The sequence below is a fragment of the Platichthys flesus genome, chromosome 21, assembly GCF_949316205.1.
Source record: "Platichthys flesus chromosome 21, fPlaFle2.1, whole genome shotgun sequence".
NCBI lineage: Eukaryota > Metazoa > Chordata > Actinopteri > Pleuronectiformes > Pleuronectidae > Platichthys > Platichthys flesus.
This window is the reverse complement of record NC_084965.1, coordinates 9,964,172-9,984,329: the sequence shown is the minus strand read 5'-3', so window position 1 is coordinate 9,984,329 and position 20,158 is coordinate 9,964,172. Positions and strand designations below refer to the sequence as shown.

At 43.4% G+C, this 20,158-nt stretch overlaps 1 protein-coding gene and 1 non-coding gene across 3 annotated transcripts; one reads left to right on the top strand and one right to left on the bottom strand.

Moving 5' to 3' along the window:
• Positions 1 to 6,813: 6,813 nt before the first annotated feature.
• Positions 6,814 to 6,895, bottom strand: trnal-uag (transfer RNA leucine (anticodon UAG)). The gene has a single exon. It is a non-coding gene; the product is annotated as a tRNA-Leu (tRNA).
• Positions 6,896 to 7,504: 609 nt separating this feature from the next.
• On the top strand, positions 7,505 to 15,114 carry pex2 (peroxisomal biogenesis factor 2). 2 transcript variants are annotated; one of them, XM_062379848.1, is made up of 2 exons: positions 7,505 to 7,629; positions 13,445 to 15,114. In XM_062379848.1, the coding sequence occupies exons 1-2, from the start codon at positions 7,626 to 7,628 to the stop codon at positions 14,428 to 14,430; spliced, it is 990 nt and encodes a 329-aa protein (XP_062235832.1). In that variant the 5' UTR covers positions 7,505 to 7,625; the 3' UTR covers positions 14,431 to 15,114. The 2 variants fall into 2 exon arrangements, with proteins under 2 accessions (XP_062235832.1, XP_062235833.1); XM_062379849.1 differs by having other exon boundaries at positions 7,560 to 7,629; positions 13,448 to 15,114.
• The last annotated feature ends 5,044 nt before the right edge of the window (positions 15,115 to 20,158 follow it).

The following is a 20,158-nucleotide window of genomic DNA, read 5'->3' as shown; positions in this document are numbered from 1 at the left end:
CAACAGAAGACAAAAATATATGGAATAAGACTCACGTCAATGTTGCGCAGGTGTCCGGTTTGCTGCAGGAGCTGTGTAATGGAGTTCATGCCTGACCTCAGATTTCTGAGATGATCACTTAGCTCTAGGTTGGTCCTCTGTTGATTCAGGTCCTACAAAGAAAAACATTGAGAGATAATAAATGATTAGAGCCACAGGACTGACAATGAGGAAACATTTGACCCTCCACTCAACCTGCTTAATACTAAAAGTCTTAAGGCTGGGCTTAGCTGGAAAAGAGCAGACATGTTTTCCTACCATGTCAGGAATTTACACAAGGGGGCCTAAATTATTAGTAGCAAATTCTTGAGTTGACATCAGAAGGCAAACATCTGAGTTAGAAGCTGCAGACTTTTTCAAGACCGTTTCCTGCCAGTTCCCTAAGAAAATGTCCAAAACCAATGAAGGCAAAACTGCAAAAAAAACAAAAGAAGACATTAATCTAAGGATGAAAAAGAGGTGCCTTACACGAAGTGATGAAGATTTCAACTATAAAAGAAAACAGGGCGCCACCCATCACCTGAATGTTCAGGAAACTGCTGTTGCGTTCTTCAGATGTGAAAGGTAAACTAAATCTTAACCGGATCCCCTAGACATTTACCAGAGTTCACGTCTGCAAATGGCTTTAGACAGACCCTGGACCAGCTCATATCTGCACAAGCCCTGACCAATCAATCTTCCTGCAGGCTATAGTAAGCGGGACAAAAATGTGATATAACCTGATAATGGTTTGACCATGGCCATTTATGTTTTCCTAATTGCACGTCTCAAATTAAGCGTGAGTGCTTTATCCATCTTGCAATTGTCATTGAAACCTAAAATTGGCAACCATCTGGCCAATAAAAGTGTCTTTAAGCACGATACTGAATCCCTGCCAGCTCCAGAGGTCGCTCTGTAGCTGCCCCTGTGCCTCTGACCTGCCTGGAATAAAGCTAGCAGGAAAAGAAAAAAAACTTTTCTACAGGGATCAATAAAGTACCGGTTTTATTGCATTTTATGATTACTAATCCTTAAGCTGCCAAAATGACTGTCCAATGAGAGTATCACCGAGAAGATTGAAGGAAATGACTAAATGGAAAGTTTCCCCATTGGTTTTCCAAAAACTCCTCAGCAGTAATAATAATGCTTTTTATTGTAACTGAATGACACAAAGAAAGTTCAGCGTTTTCCGTACGTTTTTTTCCCCCCTGGCTGGAACTCAAGCTAACCATAGCAAATAAAGAGTGATACTGGCAAGAGGACCACAGGGACTGGGAGTCTACATCTTAATACGGATTATCAATGCTGTTTTAGAGCCCAGCTCCCACTGGAATAACCATAACGACCATTCATCTACATACAGAATCCATAATAACTACTACACAAGACCCGACTTGAAAGTGAATATAAAGACCTTGGTCACGTTGTATTAAGTTTTGAATTAAGTTCTAACCTCGCTGGAGCAACAATTCAGTGAGATTGACCAAGATACTGGCGTCACAGGTGCTAACAGTACAGAAAACATTATTCCCTAACAGTTGGCTAAACTTCCACATGCCAAAGGAATTGTCCTACAGCCCACTTAAAGTTAACTCCAGGTTAAGACAGATGTTCGGCCTTATTCTCGGATCACCGTTTGATGACATGATGTCTGCCCGTGGATGACAAATAAACAACAGGCTAATTGCAGCAGTCTAGAACAGAGAAAACAAGCCTTGGATTTCATGACATTACGACCACGAAACTAACTCCGCTCAGTGTCCATTACAGTTCATCCCCATTGTGCATCAACAAGGCCATACACTACGATTCAATCAGACGTGAGCCAAGCTCCCATTACAGAGCTCGCTGCATCGTTTACATGCTGGAACGGGCCATAAGTAGCTCTAAATGCTCTTCATTTGATTGGATTTCACATTATGGACATCGGAGCAGAAACCCAATGTTGTCCCCAACTGCCCTAATAGACTGTTGAGTGAGGCAGTCCATTTGTTTGTATTTGTTTACCAATCGGGGCTCCGAAAAAACACACAAAGTCATTCAAGGAGGGTGAAAATGGAGATTCGAAAGCTCTGAAGACAGTTCAACGGCAGGGCTGCAAACTATTATGTTCCCTCTCGTTGTGTGTCTTCAGCTGACAAAAGAAACTGTTGTTGTCACGAACAATCGCTTTTACAAACTTTCCTTCACCCATTTCCCCTTTATGTGTAATTTTTTAATCTACAAAAGAGCAAACTAAATTGGCAGAGATTTTACAATTACATTGCTTTAAACACATCTGAAAGCTAATAAAGGTCTTGGCCATTTTCACCATTCACTAAAGATGTATTGTGCTACGGTTTGAAAGAAACATTAATATTGTACCGCCTATTCAGTAGAAACAGTCCCTATGGAAGAGAAGCTGTGTTGATGCCGGTTTTTTATGTTGCTGAGGCAATGCCAATACCAATACAATTAGTTAGTTCTAGATTTATGAAAGTAAAAGATGGACATGCTATGCAGTGACCTTTGTGACGAGTAAAGAGAGGACACAAAGCTGGCCCCCTGACCTTCTCCATAAAAGCAGACGAGTACTTTGGTGTATAATAGATTATAATTACTTTTCTGTGTGCAAAACCTAGTCAAAAGAGTAAATATTGGCCATAACTGAAATGGAACAATAGCTTAAGGTCACTACATCAAGTGGTGATGATGTCTCTACAGTCCTGCTTTGCGCTGATGCAGACTTGGTAAAAGGAAAAAACACTAGGTTGGAGCGTCTATGATTGGAGAATGTTTTTTTGCACACGGCTTTCCACCTCCAGTCCATTCAGAATGAATGCTAATTTGTAGCTTCCGCCAGAAAATGGTTGGGGCTGCAAGCTTAGAAAATAATTACAGAGGCCCTTCTCTGCTCAACTCCTTTTTCAGTTTACATACAGCTTTCAGTTTATTCTTTTTTTTTTAAACACCAGGTCTCAATTAGAACAAAATTGTGTGCCTTTATTCTTTTAGACAGAAACTTCTAGGATGACTCCATGCTTGTCCCAACTTTAGCCATAATTATATAAAATTATATTATTCTGTCTTAACAATCGATTTTCCTTGAATTCACTGTTAACCATATTCAGAGTGATCACAGATGATTGGATTCTGTAAAGTCAAAGGGACCTTGGCCTCCAGTAGTGCACACAAACAAAGCATCCTGGAGACGATGGTTATGCACAATGGGGGGGGGAGCAAAGAGCTGTTATTCTTTATTTTCTTCTCTCTCTCGGTTTCTGTCTTTTGAATTCATTCTTATTACTGTTGTGCTCGTGTTAGGTGATGGTTGTCTGCAGTATTTATGAGTACACATTTCATTCTATTGACATTTGCTTCTTTACTTATTGGAGAAGAACAAATAAATGTCCCTGGTTAAACAGGAAGGTGATATGTAGCTACATTTATTTGTATAAATGCTGGAGGAAAAAAAGGTGGTTTTGCATCCATGTTGCTAACATACAAAAAATTACCCTGATTTGTCTTTTACTTTTTCTAGAGCTTATAATTAATTAATATACTAAAATATTTATGTTCTAGCTAACCGAACGAGAGTCACGTGCGTGCCTCAAAATAAACTGTGCATATCACAATATTATTGTTATAGGCATGTACAATTATATTTTTTGTGTCGTAGTTTCTGGGTAATATCCCTCTAAATATATTCCATACCTCTACAGCATTAGTTTATTTCTTGACGACACAAAAATCTATCAATATAAAAATATTTAAAAAAATTTACATCAAGTCTAGCATCAGAGGTACACAGCCTCATCACCGATTCAGAAAGGTTGTGGTCAGCTTCCAACTGTAGTTCCTCAATGGTCTGAACCAGCACCTGGTTCTGGTCTGTGAGGTCATTCACGTAGGTCTGCAGGAGGTCCTCTTTCTTCTGAAGGAACAACAGCACAGCAGGATCAAAATGTGTTTTATTTACTGCATTTTAACAAGCTGACAGCAGAAGAAGAAGGTGGTCTTTTCTACAAGACTAACAAATCAAGGACAAACAAAATCACGTAATCTGTGCATCACAAATAGCTGTGCAACATAAGGCCGTGTTGAAATCATAAGAAGATTATGATTTCAACACTGTCCGTTTGTTTGATGTAGACATTCTAGTTTTTATGCTTTGAGTGGAAACTAATTTTCTAAAGTTTCATCAACAGTATTAACAAGAAACATGTAAAATGCTCAGTGACAAAGTTTTCTTTATTTTTCCTATAATATCCACTGATCGCAAATAGATCAAAAGACACAAATTTATAGTTATGCTTCGGCAACTAAACTAGTTGGATTAATTAATCAAGTAAGGGTGGGGACAGAGATCTGGGTCTACAGTGTGGAAATCAAACAATGAACCCATGAATCACCCACAAAATTTCTCTATAACATTTTTCACTGTGCAATAACTAAATCAAAATATGCAATAAATCCCTATATTGGGAATTTATTTCAGTATCAACATGGTTACATGAGGCTGAGGTGTAAATACAGTATATCATAATGTTATACTCTCACCTGTCAAATCTGTGTTTTTGAAATTAATACATAATTTTTCCCAAGCTTCAACATTACTCAAAGTGATGTCATGTATCACTTTGACAGACACACAAGTGAAAGAGCAGGGCCTCACAGGGGAAACATTAGAGCTCCCGAGACAATCAGCAAAACAGAATCTGAAAATGTATGTTTTATTTAGCTGTATCTAACCCTCGTGTCTTTAGGGTATTCCCACTGAGATGGAGACTCTCATTTAAAAGGGAGATTCAATGGAAGGGGAGTCAATAGTCCCACTGGAAAGGTTGTGATTCTCTGACTTAGGGAAAAGAACACACACATCTGAAGACAACTATCTGTTACTGTGGTGGTGGAAAGATCCACTGCTGTTAACCATAATCATGGTTAATCATTCTGAACCAACAGTTAACCATACTTATACATAACATTTACACCAACTTTAATGTCTGCTGTGGTCAATTTTAACTCATTCTAAATACAAATGGTTAACTATCTGCACTGGGGTATTGTTTGAGACGGTTGTCAAACTAAAAACATTATTTTATTTTCCTAGACCAAACCCAGGCCATAAACCTGCTTGTGCACTTGTTCCGTAGCAGTTGCCAACACACACAATTATTTCAGCTCGGTTAAAGGAGAGAGCAACTTAAGTTTATTTTGCCTTGGAGGAGCATCTTTGTTCACAAGCAGCTGTCCCCTCAAACTAAAAAAGTCAACAAGCAGTTTATACAATCCCCTGACGCATAATTTCACACTGTTGTATTGCTTCAGGGAGAGTCATTTTACAAAGATGGTAGATGTGACACTGTCTGAGATCACATTCTAGGGTTGAATAGAATATATCTTGAGGTATGAAGATTAAAATGGAGCCATAAAATTCCAAAATGAATATTTTCGGCAACTGCCATAGCTCATAAGAGAAACAGCTTGGATGGATTAACATCATAAAACCTGCAGTTGGCTCACGGATGTATGGCCACTTCTTTTTCAATGGACAAGCCTTCTGATTAACTGTGCACATCAACCTTTTCGGACCTGGGAGCTCCTGGGTTCGAAACACATAACCTTGTTAGGCGGGCCCTCAACTGGGGCCGGCTAACCGAAACCCATCTCCGAAACCTTGTTACACTTGCTTTGATGCAAAGCTCGGCTCACACAGGCTTCATTCAGCGCCTAAATGATGTCACATGACAATCCTGATGATTAGAAACCTTTCTTTTTTAAATACGAGGGTGGATTTGTGTTCCCGATCTCTGCCGCTCGGATGGACACGTAATGCAATTGGCCACCTGTTACAAGTGCTGTGGCTTTATGAAAGCACCCCTGTGCTTCCTGCTGTCATTTGTCTGACACGACAGAGGTCATCTCCTGATGTCCGAGTCACTGTGAGCAGGATGCTCTTTGATTTGTATTGGATGGATGATAACTTAATGGCAACTGATGTCGGTAGAAGACAACATCCTGAAGAGACTTTGGGTCTGAATGGGGTCCTCAATTTTTCTTTTTTAACAACTGTAATTTATGCTATTGACTGGAACCATGAACACAAGCCAGGATCCTCTGAAGGCTGCAGAGTTTCCCCCCGTTAAAAGAACTGTGTTTCGATTTCAGGTCTTTGAACACCAAGTCCTTCTTTTTGTAATGCATTTTTTAAATTGATCGTCCAATAAAAATCATCACGTAAACAAACTCTGAGTCCGATGGATTTTATTATTTTATTTTATGCCAAAATTCAAAGAAAGAGATTAGATTTTGGGCAGTTAAGATTATTTCAGGTCTTCTCGACCCTTGAAAAAAGAAAACAATGGGTCCATCCAATCCTGAGAACTCACCAAGAACAATGGGTTTTATTTCTGATCAAGGATCTGGAAAATGAATCCCGATCGTCTGCTTCAGGATGTCGGGGGTCCAGTTTGATAGGTGACTAGCAGATCGGGTCGTGTTGGAGTTGGCGCTGAGCGATGTTGAAGAGCAATTACTATTTGGTTTTTTAACTGCCGCGAAGAAAAGAAAGAAATTGTCCCTGTTCGTTTCTTTAACTGTTTGTCCCTGTTCGAGTCTGCCAAAACTTTGTTGCTAGCATACTAGTCTACGCGTAGGCTACATCGTAGAAGCATGAATTCAGTTTAGTTTAAAGAGAAAAACTAAACTTAGAAGTTATAAAGTGTAAACTTTGTTTAGTGTTCCAAGACGCTCCACGGTCCAGAGTGTGTGAATACCAGAATAACACATACTCTTCCGTGTAAATGGCCATAATGGCAGCGGTGGGATTCGAACCCACGCCTCCAGAGAGACTGGAGCCTAAATCCAGCGCCTTAGACCGCTCGGCCACGCTACCCCGACGTGGTATCATACTACGTCTGATCTCATGTATCGCGTCTCACCTGTAGTAGCTCCTCCGGTGTGAACCCGGTGTCAAGCTGCAGCCACTCGAGCCTCTGCTCGTGGAGTCCCCTGAACTCGCTCAGGAGCCGCTTCACGTCGCTCGTCCCGGTCGCAGGACTCCGGGGGACTGGTGCTTCTCCACGGGGGAGATTCGAACCATCACCCCGCTGTCCCCACCGGGCTTCCCCTGACTCTGGCTCTTGGCTCATGCTCGCACACAAGTCCCCGACATTAAAGTCCCTGCAGCTGGCCTGTCAACAGGCTAACGGGCTAATGCTGTGTACCACTGCTCTCTGGTTTGAACCTCAGCTCTGTGCTTCATTTTTGGGCAGCCTGTACACGGCGGGTTTCTGCCGTTTTGAGTGCGTGCATGACGTGAACTGTGTTGTTTTCTGTGAGTTGCCGTGACTCCACCTGCTGCTCGGTCTCCATGAGCCGTTTCTACAACGGACTGTCAACGTGTTTTCTCCCCGGCGTTCATTCCTGCACTTTGCCGCTGCGTTCGCACTACGCGAATCCCATTGGTCGATCTGCTCCACGGGCCTCGTAATGGTGACGTTCCGTCGCAGCATTGGTCACTCTCTCATGCGAGGCGGGCATTCAGTTTGACAACCCGGAAGTACTGTTTTGTTGTCGTTGCGTCCGAGGAGAGCTGGTGCGTCTCTGCCTTCTTCTGGAGAGAAATGGGTAAATATATACGAGCTGGGTTGTTTTAAAAGCAAGCCAAGTCTGTATTAATTCATTTAATACCCCTGTATTCACACAGGAAGCCGAGAAGCGACACGTCTGCTTCGTTTGAATGATTTAAAGACTTGTGTTCGCCTCCTCGTTCGTGTGTTTACTTTCTACTTCCATGTTTACTCCCGTCTTTCTACACGTGTGCATCTAAAATCAACTGGATTATTGTGCGTGCGTGCGTGCGTGCGTGTGTGCGTGTGTGTGGCTTAAACGACCCACTGCTGTGAGTCTTAAATATATATATTTATATATATTGACCAGCTGCTACTCTGATGGCAAAGCTCTGACTGTGTGTGTTTCCCCTCTTAAAGTGTGTTCTCCTCCCTTGCACATTCTTCCATTATTCCCCTAAATAATCAGCGTCACGGATCAAAAGAACCTGCTGCACTGAGATTCAAGGCGAAGTTGATCTCATTGATTTCCAAGTGACGACTCACCTCACTTCTTTCATCCCAATCATCACTGCTCTCCTCTTATCAGCCTCCCTGTTATATCGCTCTCTTCCAGTGGCATTGACTGCGCTGCCCTCACGTACTCCACCGAAAACCTAATCCCCCGCTGTGATTATCGCATTATGCTCTTGCCTTATTATCAAAATGGAGCAGATTTGGGTTTTGTTGTTGTTAAAGACTGATTGGCACGAGCTGGAGGGGGGAATAAACTAAGAGACAATGCATTATGAAGAGAACGTGGAGCGTCTGATTGCACCAAATTGAAGTATAGTTGTGTGCCTCTGAAGCTAAACACTTAGTGTAATGATATTTTTTTTTTTTTTAAGGGGAGCCATAGAAGTTACACTGGTCTGTGATCTTACTCAGGGGTCATAGGGTCATTTTATACAGTTTCCACATGAAGGCGGGTGATAAAGGCAGCAGGGTTATCTGTAAACTTGGAAACAATTCCACCATAGGGCTATAAGTAATGGTTTTATGTTTTCTGACGTATGGTGTCAAAGGTATTCAATTTTAAATATTAAGAAATGTATATTTTGTACAATTAATTATCCAACGTGTCATCACAATATTTTCTGTGTCACATTATTTTCTCTCTTGGTTTCCTTTTAATTTTAGTACTACTTGTCAGGTTAATAGGTAACACAATGATAGGAACTGGTAGACATATACACAAGGAAGGAACACCCACACTGCAAATTAATTGTGATAATTCAGTTCTCTCTAGTATAACAGTATCTTTTTTTCCATGTTTGCATTTAAGCAAAACATTAACAGAGGGTTAGTCATTTCTTTGTTACAGGAAATCAAGGCATTGAACTTCCAAATGTAAATCAAACAAAACACGTCATGTCATTGGGGCTGCACAGCAACAATCCAGTTAACCAAACAAAGTCAGAGATGCACATAAAAGAGGAAGTCACAAAATTAAGAATTTTTTGGATTTGACCATCAGAGCAAATCCTCCATCGTGCAGTGACCTCCACATTCTCATAAACCTTACAGCAGACCAAAAAAAGCGCCTGCCAGTTTAGAAGTTTTGTCACTTCTGAATACATTTGAGTTGCTGCACAGATTAAAAAACAGACAAAATGTTCCCTCTTTTATTAACAACTACTTTATTCATGCATAAAGAAAAGCAAAGAGATGTGCTGATCAAATATTCCTTAGGATAGCACATTTTATTTGCATGAGGTGAGGCCCCAGCGCCTCCTCATTGACTCCTAAGAAAGACACAACTTCGGTTCTCTCATTTATTAGTTCCGCCGTTTCCTCTGTATTCATTGTGCCTCTCTGCCCTCTAAATGTTTCATTACTTTTTAAGTTGTTTTTTTGCAAACCCCAGTACTTATTACTCATACAGCCTTAGCATAGTCAACCTTCATACTCGTGAAATCAATTAATTCTCTTAAATAATTTACCTTCTGAGAAAACCAGATTAAGCAGAGCACATTTTCTTCCTGTGTCAGATGTGCTGCTGTAACGGATGTGTATTTTTTTGTGCGTCCAGGCATTAACTTGGCCCTTACCCCATGGCTTGGAGGAGTCTTTGGTGATTAGAGAGAGAGGAGAGCCTTGATAACGCATTAGTGTGTGACACACACACACACACACATACACGCACACACACTGCCTGAAGACCCCTCTGTGCATTTGCACACATTCATTTTTCATGAAACAGACTCATAACAATTAGTCTGGTTACCGCCTGGGTAATCTTAGCGTCCCTGTAATGCCTGTGGTTCTGCTGTATGACATCACTGTCTTAAAAGTTCTAAATCTGACATTCTCATCCGTTTTCATAGTGAGGACATTAGCAGGCCTTGGCTAATAGGCTCGCACTCGTTCCAGGCGAAAGAAGGGCAATAAAGTGAGGGGGCGGGAGAGAGAGGGGGAAAAAATGAGACTGGACTGCTCAGAGAAATAAGCTCTATCCACCACGGCTTTTACACAAATTAATTTACATGAGCATGAGAAGAAAATGTAAAGTTATAATTCAGCATGCTTTGCCAATACATTGCCTATTTCTCGCTGCAAGCATCATAGAAAGCCAAGTGAACGTTTATGCATTATTTCTGAAAATATATTATGCTAACAACCATAGCTAAGTGCTCAGGAATTTGTGCACTACACCGCACCAGGAGCTATATCGAGACGTTTGGCCACACAGTTTCCAACTGGAGAGGAATGATAGCCCTGTGAGCGGCTTCAGAGCATTTGTCTGCGGCAGAGAAAGCTAAATGCAATCCCCCCGAGATACTCCACCTTTCCTGCATCCCCCAGTCTTTAGTCCCCTGCCCTAAACAGCCTCATCCCATCCCTAGACACCAAAGCCAAGGTCAAGAAAAAAAAGTGCAGTCTTCCTCTGTCTACAGGCTTTTCCCTGGGTGCCCGCACCTCAGTATGGCTGAGACGTGTCTGCTTCAGGAACGTTCCCTCCTCCTTTATTGTGACCGTCAGTCTGAAGGTCAGCTCCTAGGGAGAGGTTTGCGCTTATCTGTTTCCCCCCCCCCCCCCCCCCTCCTCAGCTCTCTTTGCCCCCAGTTCCTTTTCTCCACTGTGTCAGTAGACAGTAGCTCGGAGCTCCCAGCTGGGGTTGTTCACGACACGTTGTCTGAAGCGTCAGTCTTCTTTTTCTGTCTCTCCGTCGATCCATCTTCCTGTTGGGTAGCTGTCATTACAGCCCGTTGTCTAGTTTCCAGAGGACCAGGCGCAGCTGGAAGGCTTCAGTCTGATGCTCTGTGCACTTTCGTTGCCTCATCTCTCCCTCCTCACACTGGTCATAGCCCCCAAATGCCTTGAAGCAATGTTACACTGTGTTTCCTGTTTGATTGGGTATTGCTGCTGCTGCTGCTGTTGTTGTTGTTGTTGTTGTACTCTGTAAGCTACGGCAGTCAGCCTTGAGTCAGTTTGCTATCTTTGTCTGAACAAGATGCACAGGCTAAAGTAACAAGGGGAGAGAGGGAGAGAGAGAAAACACTCATCTGACCTGAATCATAATACCCTGTAATATTCCATGGAAGATGTTTTTGTAAAGCATTCTCCGCAGCTCTGTCAGAAAAAGCGACACCTCAGACCTTTTAGGACATTTTCGGTTGATTTCCAGTGAACTCTTCTAACTTGCCTCCTGCCTCTGTTAGTTGTCAGCTGCCGACTCGCCAAGAGAGGGCATTTTGTCTCCGGGGTCGGTCGGTTGGCTGACCCCACGGGAGAGTTATGAAGTTGATATATCACATCAGGGGGGGGGTGTGTGTGTGTGTGTGTGTGTGTGTGTGTGTGTGTGTGTGTCTGTGTCTGTGTGTGTGTGTGTGAATACATCAGAGGAAGCGCCCGTCTGCTCGTATCTCTGTATACTTTTTGTGTGCAAATGCCGTGCTGGCTGCCCTCTAACACCCACCGTGTCGGTACTCTGTAAACACCGGCATTGACTGTGACTTTTGACTATTACATAAGAAACATGGATTTCCAGCTGTCCACGGTAAAAGCCCTGTAAATTCAAATGCTTAATTTTTATAGGCAGCCCGGCATTGACTGAAGTGTCTGCTTGTTATATATTTGCCAAGTGCTGCAAGTCTGAAGGGAAGCTGTCAATAGCAATCCCAGCTATTGATATGGCAGTGGGCAGGAGATGTTACTTGGCCCCTCTGATCCCTCTACATCATAATTACATTAATATTGACAGACCCTTGACAATAGTCACATTACTATTGATAGGTGGCTGTCAATACCGTGTTTGCCCAAATAAAACATATTCATTCATAACTTGTAAACTGCTCGATAAAAGGCTTTGAAAAGAATATTGGACCCGGGTTCACTTTCCCCGAGAGGGCTGCTGCTGTGACGGGGATTTCCACCACCTGCGTGTGTGTGCGCATCAGTGTGTGTGTGTGTGTGTTTATGTGTGTGTGTGTGTGTATAACTATGGACTGATAGATTAACTTAGCTCCGTATTAGAGCTCTGCATAGATCAAGGCTACACTTGACATACATACAGTCACACACACACACACACACACACATACACGCTCAAAGGCATATAATCTGCACATATTCTCCCATCAAGGAAAAAACTTTTAGATTACGCTAAACAAATGGAGCCTGTTTGTTGGTGAGCGTACACATGCAGTCTACCTCCGTCTTATTTGAAAAAGAAAAAAAAAATCCCAACTCTACTTCCATCACAGGCGAGGGTTCTAGTCACTAAACATGGCAGCATTTCAAATGCAGCTCAATGAATTTGTCACACCTGCTTACTTCCGAGTGAATTCACCCTTTTTTTCATTCATTTGCTAATTCTAATTTATTTGGACGGCGCTCTATTGAAACATCATGAATGCACAGATGGTTCCACGCACCGCAGTAAACCCAAGCATTGCCACCATATGTATTATAATGTTATTTTTTTTTCCCCTACCTCCTCGAGATATGTCTAAAGTGACCATCATCTCGCTTTCAGTCAAAACTGCCATATTTACCCAGCTGAAATCTCCTTTAAAGCCTCGTGACAAATCCTGTTCAGCGAGACACACAAGCCACTGTCAGAAAGGGGGCCTCTCTGTGGCCCTGGTGCTCTGTCTCTCCCCTGTGTTAGTTAGTCTTCCACTCCTTAAAGCGTTTCATTTGAGGAAAAGGCCAGATAAAACCGGGGGGAACTGTGAGCAGTCGAGGCCCCAGTGGTCCCGCCGTCACAATGGCGAGATCCCATATGGAGGCGACTCTGGGGGGGAAGAAAATTGTTCCACATTTGGCAGATGTTTACGGTGTACCAGAGACTGTGCCGTTAGCCTAATCCCTAGTGATGTGATTTGTACACACACCCCTATCTCCAGAGGGAGCAGGCACCAGGAGCCCCTGGGCTTCGCCTCCTCTGTGTGTGTGTGTGTCTGTCTCTTGGTGTGTGTGTGTGTGTGTTTATAAACCAGAGAGAGCAGTCTAAGACCCCCTGCTCTACTGCATTGCGCCGCTCAAAGGTTGCATTAAGGACGGGTTTTACATGTGAAAAGTGATTTCCGTTCCTATGTATAAAGAAAAGAGCCTTCCTAACAGGATGGGCTTCACCCCGAGGGGCCTCATTCCTCCCAACAACCGAGCTGTCCTCTTAATAGTTCTGCACCCATGTTTATTTTGTTCATAACTTCAATAGACCGGGTATGGCTTTACTTATATTTTAAGTTATATAATAAGGTCATCAGACATTTTTGTATTTTACTATTGGCAGTTTTCGAGAAAATGCTTTGTCTCCGTTCTCGATTCTATAAACTCCAAAATTACGGTCACCTGAAAAAAAACCTCTTTGTCCTGTATTTTTCCAGCAGGTTTGGAAAACGGGGACAACCAGGAGAGGACAGCTGGAAGCTCTGCTCCAGAAACTGATGCCGAGCCGCAGACCCCGGTGCTGCGCATCACTCAGCTGGATGCCCTCGAGCTCGACTCTGCCCTCGAGCAGCTGGTATGGACCCAGTTCTCCCAGTGCTTCCAGAACTGCCGCCCCGGCCTGCTCACGCCTCTGGAGCCTGAGCTGAGGGCTCTGCTCCATCTGCTCGTGTGGAGGTTCACACTTTATTCCAGCAGCACCACCGTGGGCCAGTCTTTACTCAGCCTGCACTACCACAGCACTCTGTCCTCCTCTCCCCGTTACAGTCCTCTGTCCAGCAGGCAGAAGTTGGGTCTGGCCCTGTTCACCGCCGGCCCCCGCTGGCTCCAGGACCGCTCCCATAGCCTGCTGCTGGGTTTGGGTCTGACTTCAGGAGGGCCTGGAGAAGACAGTGGTTTCCTCCAACGGGGTCTCCGTACTTGCCTGGCACTTGTTTCTAGCCTTGCCCAGCTTGCAGGTCTCCTCAACTTCCTTGTGTTCCTGAGGAAAGGTCGCCATCCTGTCCTGGCTGAAAGGATCACGGGAGCTCAGGCGGTTTTCAGCAAGGCCAGTGTGCACCGGGACATAGACTACCAGTACATGAACCGAGAGCTGATGTGGCACGGCTTCGCTGAGTTCCTCATCTTCCTGCTGCCGCTGATCAATACGGGGAAACTGAAGGCAAAGGTGTCTTCACTTGTTTTCGGGGGAGAAAGGGCCACTGGGGATGGAGGGAAAGAAGAGCAAGGGGTGTGGAAGGAGTGTGGCCTGTGCGGAGAGTGGCCCACGATGCCACATACTGTGGGTTGCCGGCATGTCTTCTGCTACTACTGCATAAAAAGCCACAGCATTGCAGACGCTTGCCTCACCTGTCCCAAATGTGGTGCAGATGCCGGGCAACTGGAGCCGGTCAGGATGGAGGAGGAGGTGATTGGCAGGCTATGATACGGAGAAGAGTTTATTTTTGAAATTGCACCGACGTGAAACTGAAATAAAATAGTGTTTTTTTAATCCCATAGCTGTCCAAACTTAATTCAGGGAACTTTCTCAATCGCCTATTTCAGAATAATCTTAAAATCTTAGCGTTAACAATATTTTGGTTAATTTATCCCTGGACAGAACTATATTAAAAACACGAATAAAAAATATTTTGCGGCGCCTGATCTATGAGCAGCCCTCAGATTGACAAGGTCGTCGCAGATGAGTTTATGACTGGACTTCAGTCTTTATGATGTCTGTGCCTTCCTGAACACACATCGACCTGCTATGTTTAATGCATGCGTGCATATATTGACAATCCTCTGGCCCTTCTGTTTCTCCAGCCGGACTTTGGACAGAACTATTTGTCTTTGCTGCACTGGACAGACTACAGAGAACCACACAGAGCATATATTTGATGAGCGAACGTGTTGATTTATGCTCCAAATTGGCTCTGTGTGTGAGTGTGTGTGTGTGTGTGTGTGTGTGTTTGTTGAAATGGGAATATTTGTTCTGATGAAAAATGCAGAAAGTCAGCTGAATAAATAATGGGAGGAATTTCTGATGCCTCTCATCATTGCCAAATTAGCATTTGTTGTGTATTTTGTGCCTAAATTGTATTTCAACATCATTAAAATTGATAGAGTGCCACCTCTTGGGTGTTTGTTTAGTTAAGTGAAGGGGAGAAAGATGAGGGAAAGTTATAACAATCAGCACACTTCTCTCTCGACAGGCCCGGTCGTTCTAACTCCCATTATCCGTTTTCACAGCACCCCAACATGCTCAAGATCAAGGGGGCAGCCGGGGGCTTGGATTGACTCACACACACATACACACATGCACCGACTTGACAGCCAGCCTCTCGTTTCCCTTGGCCTTTCTCTCTTTTGCTGCCTTTCCATCTCTCTCCCTCTGTAATCTCCAGGGCCCTCGCCCCTATAAGACTGTAGTAAACTGTACCAAAACCCTGGCAGTCGTCTCCTTCCTCGCAGGCGAATTACTCTCTAATCCCTGTAATGAGTCCAAAGATGCTTATTTATGCTGGAGTTAACCTCCACCAGTGAGCCCAGCCCCAGGCCAAACGCACCCCAGCTGAGTGAAGCCTTTCCTGGGCTGACAAGAGAAGAGTGAGGGGTGGCGGGTGTTTCGAGGGGGGGGGGGGGTGGAGGCTTACCTCCCACCTCTCCTCCTCTCCTCACCCCCTCTCCCCTGCTCTCATCACTAGGGCTTAATTGCTGATTGCTGAGACGATCAATCGGAACTGCGGGCGTGATAGAAAGCCTATCGCGGAGGGCTGGTCTCAGATCTACTGGCTCAGAGAGACGTATACACACACTCGCACTCAGATGAGGTTAATGTTACTGTTGGGCGGAGGGGATAAAGCATGAAATATTTGTCCTCATTATGTTGCACGAATGCCCTGAAGAGCATGCTGGGTAGTCGGGCCGGTGCGGCTGACCGTTGTGATCTTTATTTCTGCCACAAAAACACTGTACGGCCTTGGTGGTAATGCAAGTCCAAGATTGATTAATTGTATCTTGCACATACATACACATTTTCTTTGATTTAAAAATAAAATAATAAATAAAATGTACACCTTGGGAGGTGGGGGGTTACAATCTTGGATTGGTTTGACATTATGTAAAAAACATAAAGCTCATCACATGGATTCTCTGAGCTCCTTTCTCACATCAAGGACATTTTGACTAATGATGCCAATACAATGCATATAGAGGCTGAGATGGGGAAGACTGGATGTCAATATGTTATGCTCTGCATTACATTAATGACAAGATGAGTCCCACAACGTCAGGTTAAGGAGAAACTCAGAGATTTGTTAATAAATAGATTTTGCTTGTTAGAAAAAAAAGAACTAGTAAATTAAATAAAACTGTGTTGAATTATTTCAACATGTTTGGTAAATTCAGCATAGTTGTAGTAAGTGCTGTTTAATGTGGAAAAATATTCATAATAGCAGGAAGTATGTTACGGCCTCAATCTCTAATTAAATTCTGGGACTGTAGAGGCCTGGCCAAAAAGTTTGTAACGTCAAGATCTGGATCCAACCACAGTAGGCAGTCAGATCCAGAAACATTCCCCCCTATTAGTGAGCAACTAACTTAAAACAAAACTGGACGATACCAGATCCTTACCTCTAAAGGAAACGAAAAATCGCAACAACAGAAATTGTGCTCTATGACGGAGAGAGAGCTCCTACTCTGCTGCCCCCCGTAAGGGTATTCACTCATCATGTCCACCTGAGACAGGAGAGAGGAAGAAGGAGAAAAACTAAAGTAGAGCGAGTTACAGAGTAATTATTACATCTCTAGGATTTTACCTTTAACTCAACCCAGGTTTGTGGGACCAGTTGATATATCTAGATTAAGTAAATATAATGTTTAATTCCTTTTGGTGAGACATCATAGCCCAATGACGTACTGGAGCCACACTTACGGCCCTTCCTCAATACCCTAATATTATAGAAACTAGTTCATTAGCGTCAGTGGTTCCCTCGGCTCGACCCCAAGTTACTACAGTCGACAGTAACAATATGCCTTTGTCCTGTGAATGCATCTTCCCTTAATAAAAAGGGTTTTCCGATTTTTCTCCATATTCAAATCCAGTAAGAAGTGTGAGATGAAGTAGAAGGTGAATTGGCTTTGGGAAGGGCCAAACTGATTAAGAGCCGAGGATCCAGATAACCCTTTACACATATTTCTTGTGAATGGTGGGGAACTGACAATGTCCCTCCCCTTAAGGGTGTCTGGATGGTACAGTTCATTTTGCCAGTCAATCCCTGGCAAAGACCGAAACACCAAACCATACGAAAAGGGTCAGCTGTGGTTTTAGCTCCCCTAAAATTTGACAGCAGAGAATACTGATTTTATTTTAACATTATTTAGTTTCTGGGTGTGACTCATATGAACTCCTGCCGAACACAGGCTGTAAGAATGCACACCTGAGCGACCTCCACGCCACTGGGACATCGTCTTAACACTCAGACAGACTCCCAATCCAAACCCTTTTGCAGATATTACTGCACAACCCCAGGTCCCCCAATCCCCAGGAAAGGCAGCAGATAAAGAAGAAACGGTGCATTAAAGTCTATTAATTGAGTTAGGCCCGTGGATTGAATTAGTTGGAAGTTGGAAGGGCGCTGCAGACTTAAGGAAGGTAGCTCAGGCTCCGCTAAGCCTATCTGTCTTTGGATCTCTTCTAATTCACAGGTTCCGTGTGGAGAAGAAAAAGAGGAAGAAGCCCTGGTTCCCAGCGGCTATGCAAAGCAATCTGCACGTTCACACGCAGCCATTTAGGGAGCAAATTGGCCCTGTGCCCCCTCCGACGAAGGTTTTAAGAGAAAGGGAATTAGGGCGTTGAATCCCTAACTAGATCTGCTTCTTTGATGAGCCTCTTTATCCGCCTGTCCCTCATCTCCATGTCTTTGATGTGAGGCGTTGATTTTCCTGATTAAATAGTTTTTAAAGTAAAAAGCTCTTTCTCTGGGCCGTGTAATACCGGGTACTTTACTGTACCTATTGTAGGTTCGTTTGTGTGCATGCTTGTTGAATGGTCCATCCGTGGTATTCTTTAATTGGAACAGAGCCCTTGGCTTGCAGATACTAATAAGGATAGTACAATGGCTTTGATTTGTGCGTGCATATTTTTCTCGGGGAAAGAATGTTCATTTAAGCTCCTGCCTGGCTTTTACCTCTTCATTTGAAATGGCTGGAAGGACGCAGGAAGCCCGATGCATCTCTAATGAAACTAAAGAGCACAAACACCTGGGCTCAGGATTCCATCTACCGATCCTTGTGCTAATGGCGCAAAAGCTTTTAGCTACTTTGCAAGAGGAGGGAGAAAGTGCGTCCCTTTTGAAATGGGAGATATCTCCAACAGCTTTCCCTTTTCAAGCAGCGAATGACATTATATCCATGCCAAGAAAACACAAAGTAAACACACACACAAAAAAAAAATGCGGCTATTTGTTGCCACCTCCGAGGATTCTTGACACCTGTGTGTGTTTTTCTTGTGGCACGTCCAATATGTCAATAGGAGTTACAAGCATCTCTCATATTTCATCTATTCAATAAAAGACCTGCTCAAACACAAAACACCCCAAAAAAATTCCTCCCAGGTAGGGAGAACCCTCGGTGTGCTGGAGTTCACGGCTGCAGTCTCCGCAGGTACCGGTGCTGGGAGAGTTCCCTCAACACCTGCCGGGCTTTGGATACCACCGGGCCCAATTATATCCGTCTGCCTCCTCTTCTTAACCACCTCTTCAGTCTAACGGGTCAGGGGGACAATCAATCACACCCAAAATAAGGAAGTTGATTTCCTGGCTTTTTATCATGGTGCTGAGGTTTTGTCTGGTTGAATTTCACAACTTGAGAGAGACGGAAAGTCACTGGTTTGGGAATAGGTGGAATTTGGTCTTTTCTTTTTTGTTTGCAAGACCCAGACTATTTTGTGATCCACGTAAATACAAAGATCAAGAAAAACACACGACTATGTTTTAATGCAGGGAATGTTTTAAATCGTATCTATGTATTTGTCCATATTTTCCACCTTTAAAATTATTTTAAGCACGTACTGCTCTTAATCCAGTTTTCAAATGTTCTACCTACCTATTTTTCTATTGCATACATTATAAAACTGTCTGATCTGAAAAATCCCATCATGGTTTTTTTCCCTGAAGCCTCAGGGACACACATTTTTTCAAGAACGCCCCAAAAGTCTGAACATTAAATTGCAGTGTTATAAAACGTGGCAAGTTATTAAAGAAGGCATCAAATGAAAACACCGAGCCGAGCGTGTTCTGTCAGCATATTTAATATTTAATATTTCGCATCTCCTCACTCTAACGCAGGGCTAAACAGACGGAAGCAAACTTTACCTGACCTGTCCTTCGATTGGACGAGGCCCGGGACAGGAGCAGCGAGGGCATCACGGGAGGATTACAGGCAGGTGCGTCGCGCTGAGCCTGGGGTAAGATCGACCAAAGCCTTGTTTGTGTGTGTGTGTGTGTGTGTGTGTGCACATCTTCCCGTCTGTGCGTGCATTCGGCCATCTCAGTCCGCCGCCCCACTGATGTCTAGAACAGACTAAATGAGCAATAATCTGCACACATCCCTCCAGATGTCCCAGTGAATTTCCTGTGGCTTATGGCGCCAGCTGAGCTCTTTGAAAGTTTTGATAACTTCTGCAAATGTGGTTGAACCTCTGCTTGTTCAGGAATGTCGTGCGGGACACAATGTGCTTATTCCGACTTCCCCTCAAAGAGATGAAAACAGAGGCATGTGTTGTCTCGGGCACTCGTGCACCAACGGTACAATACGGTCAATCACAGGGTAGTTAGAAAAATAAGTTTCATTTGTAGAGTGCAAAACATTTGAGGTTACTCTGGTAAACTTGTCAGAAAGTTGCACCAGTGAATGTGAATGTATTCAAGGTTATGGGTCATGGTTATTAGAATATCGAAATGTTAAAAAGTGGTTTGTATTCAGTTTTATAAAGTTAGTTGTAGTCTGTAAAAAAACGTCTTTGTGTCTCTATTTTGTTTCCCTAATTACATTTTTATTACGCCTTTTTGTACAAAACAATACCATGCACTGATATTTACTTGTGTATTTTGGCATCTGAAAGCCACAGACTCATTTCCATAAATGTGGTTCTGATCATTGTGCAATCAACCAGA